The sequence below is a fragment of the Rhinolophus sinicus genome, linkage group LG11, assembly GCF_036562045.2.
Source record: "Rhinolophus sinicus isolate RSC01 linkage group LG11, ASM3656204v1, whole genome shotgun sequence".
NCBI classification, from domain to species: domain Eukaryota; kingdom Metazoa; phylum Chordata; class Mammalia; order Chiroptera; family Rhinolophidae; genus Rhinolophus; species Rhinolophus sinicus.
Genome location: NC_133760.1, coordinates 60,130,591 through 60,143,782, shown reverse-complemented (window position 1 = coordinate 60,143,782; position 13,192 = coordinate 60,130,591). Strand labels below are relative to the sequence as shown.

The window sequence follows — 13,192 nt, the reverse complement described above, 5'->3', positions numbered from 1 at the left end:
GTGAGGAACCGTGTGGAACAGCACTGATTATGGGACAGGAATAGAAAGAAGAGTCAGTGGAAGAGGCAGAGGATGAACAGAAAGGAAAGAGGAAAACCAGGAGAGAGAAAAACCATGTTTCCATTACATTCCCCCCACCCCCATTCCTGTTTTACCAAAAGCCAAGGGAGGAGAGTGTCAAATCTGCAACTAGATTGACCTGCGTAGGCCTAAGGAGACTGGAATAGCTAGAGAACAGAGTCGGATTAGAAAGCAGATACAAAAAGTGGAATGTAGACCCCAGTCTTTTGAAAAATTGATGCTGAGAAGAAGGAGAAAAATGTGATGCTAACCTAAAAGGGGAAACAAGTTTAGAGATTTGGGGGCGATTTATTTTTGCAGGTGGAGGGGGAGTTCTTTTTCTTTTAGAATAATGGGTAAGAGTATATCTTTAGACAGAGGAAGAGGAGCCATTGAACAGGGAGATTCAAGATTCAAGAGAGTGGGGGCGTTTTTGATGGAGTAAATTGCTAGAGAAAATGAGAGGGGATTGGGGTCAAGATCAAAGGAAGCTAGTGACTGTGAAAAACACTTTGGCGTTCCATGGTGTCTCAGTGGTCCCACGACTACCCACTAGTTCAGTGATTCACTGCAAGGACTCACAGAACTCAACATAAAGTTATACTTATGGCTAGGATTTATTACATACAATACAGGAACAGCAGGAAAAAGAGACGGACAGGCAAAGACTCGTGACATCAACCACTGGCTTTCTTGTCCTCCTTCTGTGCACATTGTACAGTCATGTCTTTCTCCAGCTACAAACTGCAGAGACCTGTGTGAGATGCCATTGTCTAAGAAAAACAGAAAGAACAAATGGGGGGGGGGGGAAAGGGTAGGATTAAGTCCTAATATATCAATAATTGCATTAAATGTCAACGGTCTAAATACATTAAATAAAAGACAGATAGCAACAGAGGAGATAAAAATCCATAACCCGACTATGGGCTCTCTACAAGAAACTCACTTCTAATATAATGATATAGATCGGTTGAAAATTAAAGGATGAAAAAAGATACATCATGAACTAGTTCCGAAGTTTCTTTAAAAAACAAACATATGCTTACCATACAACCCAGCAATTGCACTCATGGGTATTTATCCCAGAGAAATGAAAACGTATATCCACATAAACACTTACTCACAGTGTCAATATTGCCTTTATTTTTAATAGCCCCAAACTGGAAACAATCCAGGCGTCCTTTTGTAGGTGAACGGTTAAGCAAACTGTGGTTTGGCATGAAATACTAGTCAGTAATAAAAAGAGGAACTAGAATGATGAGTCTGACTCCATTTCTGGATGTTTGAATCCTGGCGGCTTTTAAGCCTCACCCCTTCTACTTCCCTTTGTGCCCTGGACAAAATGATAAGAAATCCTGGTTGCTCCCTTCCCTGCCACCATCAGTTGATTCAAACCACACAAGCCCCTGCCTGTTCTCAGGAACTCTCACCACAGCTCTTCCCGCAACCACAGTAAAAACCCAGGCCAGTCTCCTTTCCTTGCTCTCTCGGGCCATTTTGGACCTGCTTGAGAGACCTGCCCTGTTCTCTCCGGAGAACTCAATTATGTCAAGTGAAAAACCTTTTCATGTCCTTTTGGTGTGTGTGTGGTGTCATCATTCTCGACATCCAAACCAAGCTGGGCAGAGGCACCTCCTGCTTTTGTAGGGTTCCGTAACAGACAGAAACCAGCAATATGTACAATAACTGGGAAAAACAAGGGCATTGTGCTGAGTGGCAAAAGCCAATCTCAAAGGGCCCCATATTGCTTGATTTTATATATATATATAACATTCTTAAAAATTATCGACGTAGAATAAATTAATGATCACCAGGGGTTAGGGATGGTGAGCAGGGAGGGCAATGCATGTGATTATAAAGGGATTTTCCTGGTGATGGAATAATTGTGTATCTGGATAGTGGTGGTTATATGAATCTACACATTTGATAAAATGTCGGAACTATACACACATTGTAGCAATGTAAATTTCCTGGTTTTGATATAATATTACTGCATCAGCCATCAGGCAGGGGGTTTGGGTGAAAGTACATGGGACCTCTCTGTATTATCTGCAACTGTCTGTAAATCTATAATTCAAAATTTAAAGTTTTTAAAAAATAAACCAACTAGAGCTATATCCAGCAATTGAGATGAAATCTTATAAGCATATGCGAGACACAAAAGAATGTTTACAGTATTATTTCATATAGATAAAATTCTGAGAGGCAAAGCTCAATTATATTGTCTGAAAATGTATACATAGGTGATAAAACTATAAAGTTAAAGGACTGATGACCATAAAAGTCGGAATACAGTAGTTACTTCTGGAGGAAAGGAGAAGGCTGTGGTACGGAAGTGACACAGGGCTTCTGTTTTGTCGTCAGTGTTTCATTTCTTGACCTGGGTGGTGGTTACACTTGTGTTAACGTAATAATTAGTCATTCAATTGTACATTTATATTTCATGCACCATTGTGTATGTGAGTTCTTTCACACACATAAAAAAATGTTTAAGAGAACATAGGATGAAGGATTAACCTTGAAAAGGAGGAAGAACACTTCTTCCTGTGAGATAAGTAGAAAAGAGGGAAGGGTGAATAAAGGGATAAGTATAATTTGTACCAAAGGGAGGAAAGTTGTGTTTTTCCTATGAAGTATAGAAAAATGCCAAGCCAAGAATGCAATAAAGATCTTAAGAAAATTAGTAGATATTCAGAACAACAGTTTACAGGAATGGAGAAGTCACTAAACCACACGGAGTGGAGGATTGCTCAGCAGTTTGAAGCCTTCAGCAAAATTGGCAACACTGTACATTTATGATTGCCAATTGAGAAATCGAAGCAAAATTTAATGGTATTCAGCATGGTTTACAAGGCCAAGGAAATGTGTAGTATATTTGAGAAAGATACCTGCCACAATAATTAAATGTTTAAAAGATTTGGTGTTTAGAGTAGTAGTCAGTATACATCTAGGCATTGTGAGAACTTAGGAATAAGGTCAGGAAAACACCATCCTCTTGGGTTGAACATGATCAAATTAGCATCGAATGAATGATGATCTACAGAATGTATGGAGAAGACATGAAAAACAGTCACTTCAAATCACACTCTCAGAGTTTATCCTCAAGATTAGAATATAAGTAGAAGTGACAGATGTGTTCGTTATAGCACAACTTGACTATATGTAGAAAAAATGTTATGTTGTTGAAAACTGAATGAAGATAAGCGCATTTAAACTGAACCTGTGTACCCAAACTGTGATTTTCCTTCTTATTTTAATAAAAAATTTAAATTTATCTAATTTGCTAACTGAAAATGTTGTCATTACCCATGCACGCGTTTTATACAGTTCTGTTTCATGGCATCTCTATGTTGTTTCATCCTGTGCAGTGTCGTGACCACAATACTTTCTTTTATTCAGATGGGCCAGTTTTACTATTCAGCCAAAGCCTTTGATGTCCTAGAGAGACTGGATCCCAACCCTGAATATTGGGAAGGCAAGAGGGGTGCCTGTGTGGGCATCTTCCAGATGATCTTAGCTGGGAGAGAACCCAAGTAAGTCAACAGACAAGAGATGCTATTCATTTGCTTGTTTGTGAGACAAAGGAATTGTTTTCATGGATGATGTCCTCTGAAAACTCAAAATTGTCATGATGTTTTAGAATGATGAATAAAGGGTTAAGATGTGTATCTGACCCTTTTTCCTCCAGAATTTTATTTTATTTTATAGAATTGGATCATTCTAAATCATATATACTAGGGACACCGCTCTTATACTACAGTTCTTATATATAAGAGCAAGATATATATTTGACTCCAACTAAGTTGCCATTTCATAAACAAAGTCTTTCTCAATCTCTTCTGGTTTTTTCTTTGTCTAGGCTTTTTACTGTGTCTTTTAGGCCTTAATGAATTAGGAATGGAATGGATGTCGTTGATAGTTGTTATTTTTCTTTTCTTTTCTCATATTCCCTGAAATTCTGAGATATTGGAATACATAGAATTAAGTTGTTTGCAGCTCCATTTGTAACAAAATTAAAATACTTAAAAACTAAATTCAATGTTCGAAAAGAACTTCATGGAATATGTTTGTTATCAATGTATGACTATGAGATGTGATTATTTTATAAGTGAATAATCTATCAACAGTTACCTCCTGCCTTATATCTACTTCCAGTCCTAAATAAAAGTTTAAAAGAATTTGGTTAAGTAAAAGAGGTTGACTGAAGGAAGAAAGTCAAAAATATGAGAGAACTGTAGATTTGACAAGGTAATAGGAAAGTTTTCGTATGCATTACTTTAAACATTAGTTTTAGTTGTAATTAAATTTAAGTTACTTAAAACATAAATACTAGACATTTAGCAAATCTTGGTCCTTAATTTTCCTGTCTTCCATATTCATTGATGTATTACTTTTCTTGAAGAAATCATTCCTTTGGCTTTTTGTAAAACGTCACAGACATGGCAGTGACACCCAGTTTAAAGTGATTAGCACCTGAAACAGAAGTGAAATCTGGGACTCAGACAAGTTAAGTGACTTGTTAGTGTGGAGCTAGAATTTCAACCCAGCTCTTGGAACCCAACTCCTTGATATACCCTCTTTCTACTCTGTCCTGCAAAATAAGCACAGAAGTGGAAATATTTATGTCCTATCAGGACAAAAAGATTAATAGCATGTATGCAGGTAATATAAGTAAACAAGGAAAACTTGGGTTGGAGAGAAGGAGGTCACAGAATTTTCATTTTACTATATGCCACCCTAAGAACGAAGGCTAGGAAGGAAGGAGTCTGTCACCAAAAATGCCCTACGAGAAGTATATGAAGAACAGTTACGAGTTTATTTTACTTGTTAATTCTCATTCTCTGTTGAAGCATTTTGTCCTTTCAAATCTTTTCCTCAGAGACACCCTTCGAGAAGTCCTCCATTTACTGAGAAGCACGGGTAACACTCAAGTAGAGTACATCATCCGGATCATGAAGAAATGGGCCAAAGAAAATAGAGTGCCTGTCTGAGACAGCTCCACAGGCCTCGGAACCAGCCACCACCTTGACATAAAATTGAAAAGCGTTTTCCTCAAGTTTGATGTAAGATGCAGGCTTCTATTTCATTGATGTTTTCCTTCCCTGCTCTTGAAGCCACAAAACCAGCGGCTGGCTGCTTAGAACTTGCCACCTGGCTGAACTAAGTGCCATAGTCTGTGCTGTGGCCCCAGTAGGATCTGAGTAGCAATAAGACTTTGGTCTTCGGTGCCTTTCTTCCAAAAATACTCAGAGTACTCTTAGGTCATTCACTGACTTGAAGGAGAACGGCGAACTTTTTTTTGTATTAACGTTCTATGGCATTTTCTCCAAGCTGCAATCACAAATGCCATTAATGTTCAAGAGTTGCCGTCATTCTCTCATCTTATTTTTAGCCATCTGTGTACATTCTTTTTACTGGGGAATTCCATAAAGAGTTCTGTAATGCGTCTCTGAATCTTGCATCTCTTAACAGAGGTTATAAATAGCTATATGATTCCAAGAATGGCAGTCAGATCCTTTATCAAGCTGTCCAGTCATTAATAGCTAATAGACTTATGGAATTACTCTTTCAGTAATTGCATTCTTGATGATTATAACATGTTACAGTGGAGTAAAGGAGTATTGCAGTCTTTTAAAAGGTGAGTACTATGAAAAAAAAATCTGTGTGGTACATTTAAGGTTATTCAGGAAGCAAACTATACAAATCTCATTTTTCACTTCTCCATTATATTTTAGGTAACAAAACAGGTTAGATTTTTTTTCATGTATCTTGCTGAATAAACATCAATTTTGAAAGTAGGGCTACAAAGATATGTATGCATTATGGCCATTTGCTCGTATTAATGTAATGATATAGAATATGGATTGTGTAGAGCCCTTTGCGAGATCTCCCAAGGGCCTCACTCTATCCAAAGTCATATTCCAGGCCCATGTTTCTGAGCTTTTGCAACATAAACCTATTATACAACTGAGCATTCTGAGGCTCACAAGCTATTTTCAGAAAATAGCTCTCCATGTTTTTCTGTACCAGATTACCTTTGTTTCTACACCATGTAATTTTTTTTCCTGGGAGTTTAGGGTACTCAGTGTTAGAGGTGTAGAAAGCGCAGAGCCATCCCTAGCCAGCATGAGCACTGAAAGTTATAATTCCTTGAAGCACTAAAGACAGGAGAATTCCTATAAGCACTGTATCAGTTGCTCCACCTATACCCCGACCATCTCACTGCAGATGAAAGTGTATAGAATGGAGATGGGAACATGGCAGGAGTCAAAGACAGTTGCAAGAGGTTCTTTCAGCTCTACTCAGGAAGATGACCAGTTTTCTCATCTTTTAGCTTAGACCCAGATCTAAGCAGTGCAGAGCACAAATCAAAATAAACTGGCCTGGATAACTGAATTGTAGAAAACAAAGTTACATCTTTTTTGTATGCCAAAGCTTCTCTGTTTCATTATGTTGTTCCTACTTTTTAAATAATTGGTTCTCAGCATCTAAAGTACTAGGTGGGTCAGATCTGGGCAGAACCTGCTATAATTTTTAGAATCTTTCTGGTAATTCTTAACTTACCTCACTTAAAATATTAGGAAACATAACAGTGGAAAAAGACAAATGGAATTCCTCAGTGGTTTTTAGCAATGAAATTTGTCTTCCAGTTAATTGCTGTTATTTTCAAATTTCCTATACTTAGAAAGCTTTTCCACTGATGGCGATTTACTTTTCAATGAGCTTTTGTTGAATTTAACACTTCTCCCTGTGTTTTCCTGTCTTTTGGGGGGAAAAAATTAGATATTCCAAAAATAGCAATTCCCAGAATTTTAGACTCATTTTTTTAAAAAGTTTTTTAATCTGTAGAATTGAACCAAAAAACATAAAGACTAGTTTAGGAGAGATACCATCCAATCCTGCCATTAAGGGTAGCTACTTCTGGAATGTCTTGGACCCTTCCCAAGATTACACAGCTGTTTTTCTTCATGTGGTGATAGAGGAGAGAGAAAGGTCCCGGCTCAGGAATGTAGTGTAATGTGTACAGTTCATAGCATCAATGGACTATTTATAGTCTGTAGCAAATATTACTTGCAAATGGAAAAAAATGTTACAATTATTTTTATACTTCAAAAGAATTATTCTACTGTAATATATTAAAATTAAAGTTTATTTGGTTCTTATTATGACATTCTGTGAGTGTGGTGAGTGGGAGCCCTGGGTATATCGTGTGCCTTCTCCCCTTTCTTTCCTGAACCCAGAGTAAAGGGGGAAAAAACCCCAAAGTTTTGGGCTGCACCAGCTGCACTTCGTAAGAGGATAATAGATATTTATTCCCTAAGAATTCCTGTCCGCAAAGGCCCATGTTTCCTGCTAAGTCATTTTAGGTTTGGCTCTTTGCTGACTTACAGTGCATTCCAGAAATTGTATGACCAGTGCACACTACAATACCTCCCACATAGAAAGCGCTCATGTTCTTGTTTACTGAATAGTTAAACATTCAATAGGTGGTAGAGCAGGGCACTTGTGAGACCTGACCTCATATATGCTGGTTCCCATCTAATTACTGTTTTATCATGTGCCAACATATACGAGGTGCTGGGGTTGTGAAGATACATAATGCATAGTGCTGACCCTTAAAGGGGCTCAGTCGAACAAGTCTACACAACTAAACACAGTAACGTGATTGTCGTCAGTAGGAACAAAGGCTTGAGAGGTGAAAGAAGGCAATGTGAACGTTCGTATCCTTATAAATGGGAAATGTCCTGCCCGCCCCCCCAGAAGCGGTCATAATGGATCCTGAAACTCCAGAGCTAACAAGATGCCCAGGCTTCTGCCACGTGTGCAGCATATGCAACATACACCCATGAACACAGACGACAAAGGACTGTTTTCTTCCGTTAGAGCTTGGCACACTGAAAACCTTGCAAGCAGGTGGGCATTACATCGTAATAGTTATATCTACCTTATAATGGCAAAAACGAATTAGTGACTTGCTAGTTCTTATACTTAGGACTGTCTCAATCTGACTTAGATAGTCCTCTTCTCTCTCTTCTTCATCCTATACAATACTAGTAAGGCTTACATGTATTATATGATAATGTTCAAACAGTATTCTGCCTATTTAGAGATGATCTCAGAGAAGCAGAACTAGGGACCCAATCATATGCCTATAACCCAGCTTACCTCCGACTGCAGGAATGTGGGAGGAATATAAGCCAGCACAAAGGCAAACCCTAGGTGAATGCAATCAGCTGAGGTGTGCGAACTGAGTGTGTAGTGTCCAGACAAGTTGACACTTCTCTTTTTACATTAAAACCCTTTCTTTAAATAACACCTAACTGCCAAATACAACTAGGAACTTTCCTGGTGGTCGGGGCAAATGGGAGGAAAGGAAGCAGACGCAGCAGGTCTACCAGTCAGGCTGCCCCTCCTAGGGCAGCACAGTTCCCAGACCTCAGATGTAGGGAATAAGTACCCTGCCAGGTGACCTTTGGGTGAGAGGACAGTGGGAAGCACAGACTTGGGTGTCCATCGCATAAATTACGGGTGCATGTTACCTCATTTGATTCATCGTATTTTTTTAATATTCACTCCTGTACTCGTGCATTTATCTGGTCAGTTACTTATATCCCACTGTGTTCCAGATTTGCGATAATTTTCCAACATAGGAATAGATATGTTGTGGATAAGAGTAAAGGAAATCAAGAACAAAGTTCATATACAAAAAGTACAGACCAGAATTACTAAAGATGGGCCAGAAATTCACCTTCAAGCTTCTTCCCAACCGAAGCAAAGAGTGAAACAACCAGACACAAAATTCACAGCCACTGTGTGTGAACGAATACCCTCAGGGGAAGAAAAACCTGGATTCCCAGTAATTGTTCATGGGTTCCTGAATTAGGTTTTCTGCACTATAACTTAGACATAACTATATGCTTAACGAAAGTTTCAAGGGGACCTATTGCTCCTTTAAACATGTACAGGTCTTTCCTACTATGCAGTTACATGTGTCCATCTAGTTCTAATTTCCTCTGTAAACATATAATTATACTCTCCTCTGCCAGTGTTTGAAGAGTAGTTATTAATGTGCTGGAGCTGAGACAAGCTATTCAAGTTTTTAAAATTACAAGCATATGTTAGGATGGAAATATAGGTAATAGTGACCTAAAAAATAACCGCAAGGTACTGTAAAAGCAATGAAATGATGGAATAGCATACGTATAGTTTATACATTTACTGAGGAAATTCAACAGGCAAAAAAAACACTGTGGAGTAGGTTAAATAGAAAAGCCAAATAGGGGAAGTGAATCTTAAGCTGAAACTTGAAGTATAGAATTTAATTAGGTAGAGAATAAGTAAACAATTATGTCAGATGACGATAAAAGTACAAGTGAAGCCATGAATAATACTTACAGATGTTTAATCTTAACTTTAGTTGTTCCTATTCTTTATTTTCATGTAGAGGTTAATTTGTCCTTTGAAAAACAGTATGGCCTTATTTGTAAACTTCTAGTTTCATACTGTGACCCAGCAATTTCATTCTTTGGTGTATGTTGAACAGATACTCCTGTATGTGTACAGCAGGAGATACGTGCAAGATGGTCCTCATAGCGCTGACCCCAGGAAAAGCCTGGAAACAAACCAAATACCCACTGACGGGAATGGATAAATAAACTGCGGTAAAGTCAGAATGGAATATTATACGAAATAACTGAACTATAGCCTCTTGCAACAATGCGAATGACACTTAGCAATAAATTGCTTATAGTAATAACTTTTTATAATTAAAAGACAACTCAAACATAAATATAAAATCAAAATGGAAGCAGGAGAATGATGAACAAAGAAGTCAGGTTGGTGGTTATCAGGATTGGGAGAGAAACGGGCTGGGGTGGAGAGGAAACAACATAGATTCAACCAAAAATAGACCAACAGTATTGGGAGGACAGGGATGGGAAGTTGTGGGGGATGGGAAGTGTCCATGTTGGGGGCGAGTGTGAGAAAAAGCTAAATCTTCATATTTCATTGCACTATGATAAGTGGAAAAAAATTTCCACAATTTAGTTTTGAGAAGCACAGGAGACCGAGCAAACCGAAGAATCACAGAGTGAAGCCATATTTGCAGGAAGCACTTTGCCCTGTAGCAGAGAAACATCAGTGTGAACAGTTCCACAGATGCTAATCAAAGGAGGTGCAGGAGAGTAAATGTAAAACCCTGAGTCGTAACGTAAATAAATGCCTGCCAGGTGGGCTCATGGACCTGGGGTCCCATGGCATGTATATTCACCAAAAGAACTGCTCCAGGAAAACTCATCTTCCTCAAAGATAAACAGACAATGTAGCTAAGGCTCTATAGAAAATTAATACAAGAGAAAAGAAAGGGAGGAAGAAAGGAAAGAAGGAAGGAGAAGGAAAGAAGGGAGGGAAATAGTGGACAAAAAATATCACTAGAAAATTGGTGATGTGTGTATGAAAACTGTAACAAAACATAAAATAGTAGAACTCTGAAAGGAAATAGAAAATAGTGTAGTTCATTGATATTTCACCTTTAAGTATTCATTCAAGGTGATAAATCAAGAAGTAAGTATATAAGGGTATTTTACAATACCATGTTAAACATAAAGTATAGAAAAGGAAAATATATAAATTTTATCTTTGATCATAGTATTAAATTATAGACAATGTCCAAAGAAAATGAGGATTAAGCGTATTATAAAATTTTCCTATTAGAACACAAATATAAACCTTCCAAATTATCAGAAGTAATGTACATAAAACAAAACAAACATATCATCAGTTCACGGAGGATTTTTTTAAAAGACCTAAAGGAGAAAACGTGACATAAGATAATGTGGCCGATCTATGCTCAGACGTACCTCTCATGTCAAAAATGTAAATAGGCTGAACTCACCTATTAAATGAAAAAGATTGGCAGATTGGATCACAAAGCACAACCGAACTCTGTGCTGTTTACGCATAAATGTTGATAATAAAAGATGGGCAATAGTACAATCAGGCAAATGCAAATAAAAAGAGAGCAGGTGTCACAATCACACAGGGTTGAATCCAGGTCAAAATCATTAAGCAAGTCAAAGGAACACACTTTGAATGATAAAGGGTCCATTTCTCAATGAAAATATAACAGTTATGAATATGCAACAAAGGAAATGGCATCAATATTCAAAAAACAAACGGTAAGAGTAACAATGACAATAGTAGTAGATTACAATTCATACCAGTTGAAATGAAAAAACTGTAAGTAAAATGTTTAGATAACTTAAATACCACAACTAAAGGAATATATTGTTAATATAGCTTATACCTTGAAAACACAACAGATTTCCTTTTCTGGGACCCATTGAACATGCATTCAATAAAGCTGACTGTACACTAGCCACAAACACTCAGGTAAGTACCTTCAAACACTCAGGTAAGTGCTTGCTATGCACCAGCCACTCATCAAAGCACTTCACATACATTAACTCAATCCCAACAACTTTAAAAAGTATGTATATTATTATTCCCATTTTGCACACTAAGACACTGAATGCTGAAGGTGCTTGCATTCAAGTTACAGAAGGGAAGCAGGAGTCTCAAAAATAGAACCAATGCAGATGTTTCTAATCATAAAAGTAGAAGCTAATAAAGCCAAAAAATGAAGAACCATACCACCCAAACAAAAAAAAGGAAGACAGAAAAGAAAACCAATTAACCAACCAACCAACCAAGAAAACTCAAACAAATAGCAAACAAAAACCCTCTTTTCACTTTGGGATAAAAGAAATTCCACGCTATAGCCGAACTGGATTAGATACAAGGCTCAGAGGACAAGTTAAGGTCTTGAATTCTTATATTAATGAACAGAAAAAAAATGAGTGACTTAAGTATCTTACCAAGAAGTAATACAAAGAATATTGAAATAAACATAAGGACTCTGCCAAGAAAAATGAATAAACTCTGAAATTAATGAATTTAAAACTAGAAAAATGGTATAATTAAGAAGTAAGCTAAGGAGCTAGTTCTTTGAAAAAAAATAAACAAAACTTAATCTAACGAATCAAGGTGAGGGTGAGAACACATACATACAAATTATTATAGGTCTTGGATATATTCATAGAAGTGCAAGTACGGGGTTAAATTAAAGAGTATATACATTTGTATTTGACAGGTATTACTGAATAGCTCTATACAGAGGTGATTCCAATTCCTGTCTCCACCAGCAATGAATGAAAGTGATTGTTTCCCCAAACCACAGCAGCACAGTATTACCACTTTTTTTTTGCATTTGTCAACCTGCTAAATGAAAAATAGGATCCCTGTATAAGTTTTTAATGTGTATATTTTGTGGGTGCAATCTTTGCTAGAAGTGAAATCAGTGTTCTGTTTGGGTCACGAAAAGAAGTTGGGAGCTTTTCTCCTATTATTCTATAATGTACACTTTAAATAATATTAAACCTAGTGTTCTGTAAAGCCTTGGTAGAATTTCTCTGTGACACGTTCTGGTTCTAGCTTTCTTTTCCCCCCTTTTTCTTTGGGAAAAGGGAGGGCTAGTTCTTTGGCAGCAGCGTTCTTGATTTCTTCTATTCCAATTGGCCTGGATTTTCTGTTGTTTCTGAAGTCAGTTTTGTTATACTTGTTACAGTTTTTTTCTAGGATAAGCCATTACTGTGATTCACAGTGATTTTTACCACAACATGTTCTTCCATTTCGTGTAGTGGACATGTGGTGGATAGCCTGACAGGCCCCTTACCCTTTCTTGGAACAGCCTCCTGCTCTCCGCCCCAACTCCATCTACCTCATCACAGGCTCCTGGTAGCTATACTTTCCTCCTAGTTGTTTGATCAAGGGGTGAGCACCTGACCCAAACTAGGTCAGTCAGGGAAACTTCTCTCCGATTTTGGAACTGGACATAAACATTTCCTAATTTAGTCTGGTCTCTCCAACAAAGATGTAAAAAAAAAAAAACAATTGGGGTAAGTATAACAAGGCCATATTTTAAATCGGGTAACTTAGGGAGCAGAGAAAGCTAGTCCACAGAGAAAGGGGAGCAGAATGAAACAGATCTTAGAGAGAAGCAGAAATGAGACAGAAAATATTGCCTGGAGTCTGTGTAGCTTTCCTAGTCCCTAATTCTGGTTCCATCTTCTTG

General features: G+C 37.6%; 1 protein-coding gene across 2 annotated transcripts in view; it reads left to right on the top strand.

The window, feature by feature from the left end:
* IFT56 (intraflagellar transport 56) overlaps positions 1–7,226 on the top strand; it is a 34,704-nt gene extending 27,478 nt beyond the window's left edge. For both annotated transcript variants that reach the window (XM_019750379.2, XM_019750387.2), the window contains exons 17-18: positions 3,460–3,593; positions 4,940–7,226. In XM_019750379.2, coding sequence (XP_019605938.2) covers positions 3,460–3,593; positions 4,940–5,051 — 246 coding nt within the window. In that variant the 3' untranslated portion in view covers positions 5,052–7,226. The remainder of the gene's footprint in view (positions 1–3,459; positions 3,594–4,939) is intronic.
* Positions 7,227–13,192: the final 5,966 nt, after the last annotated feature.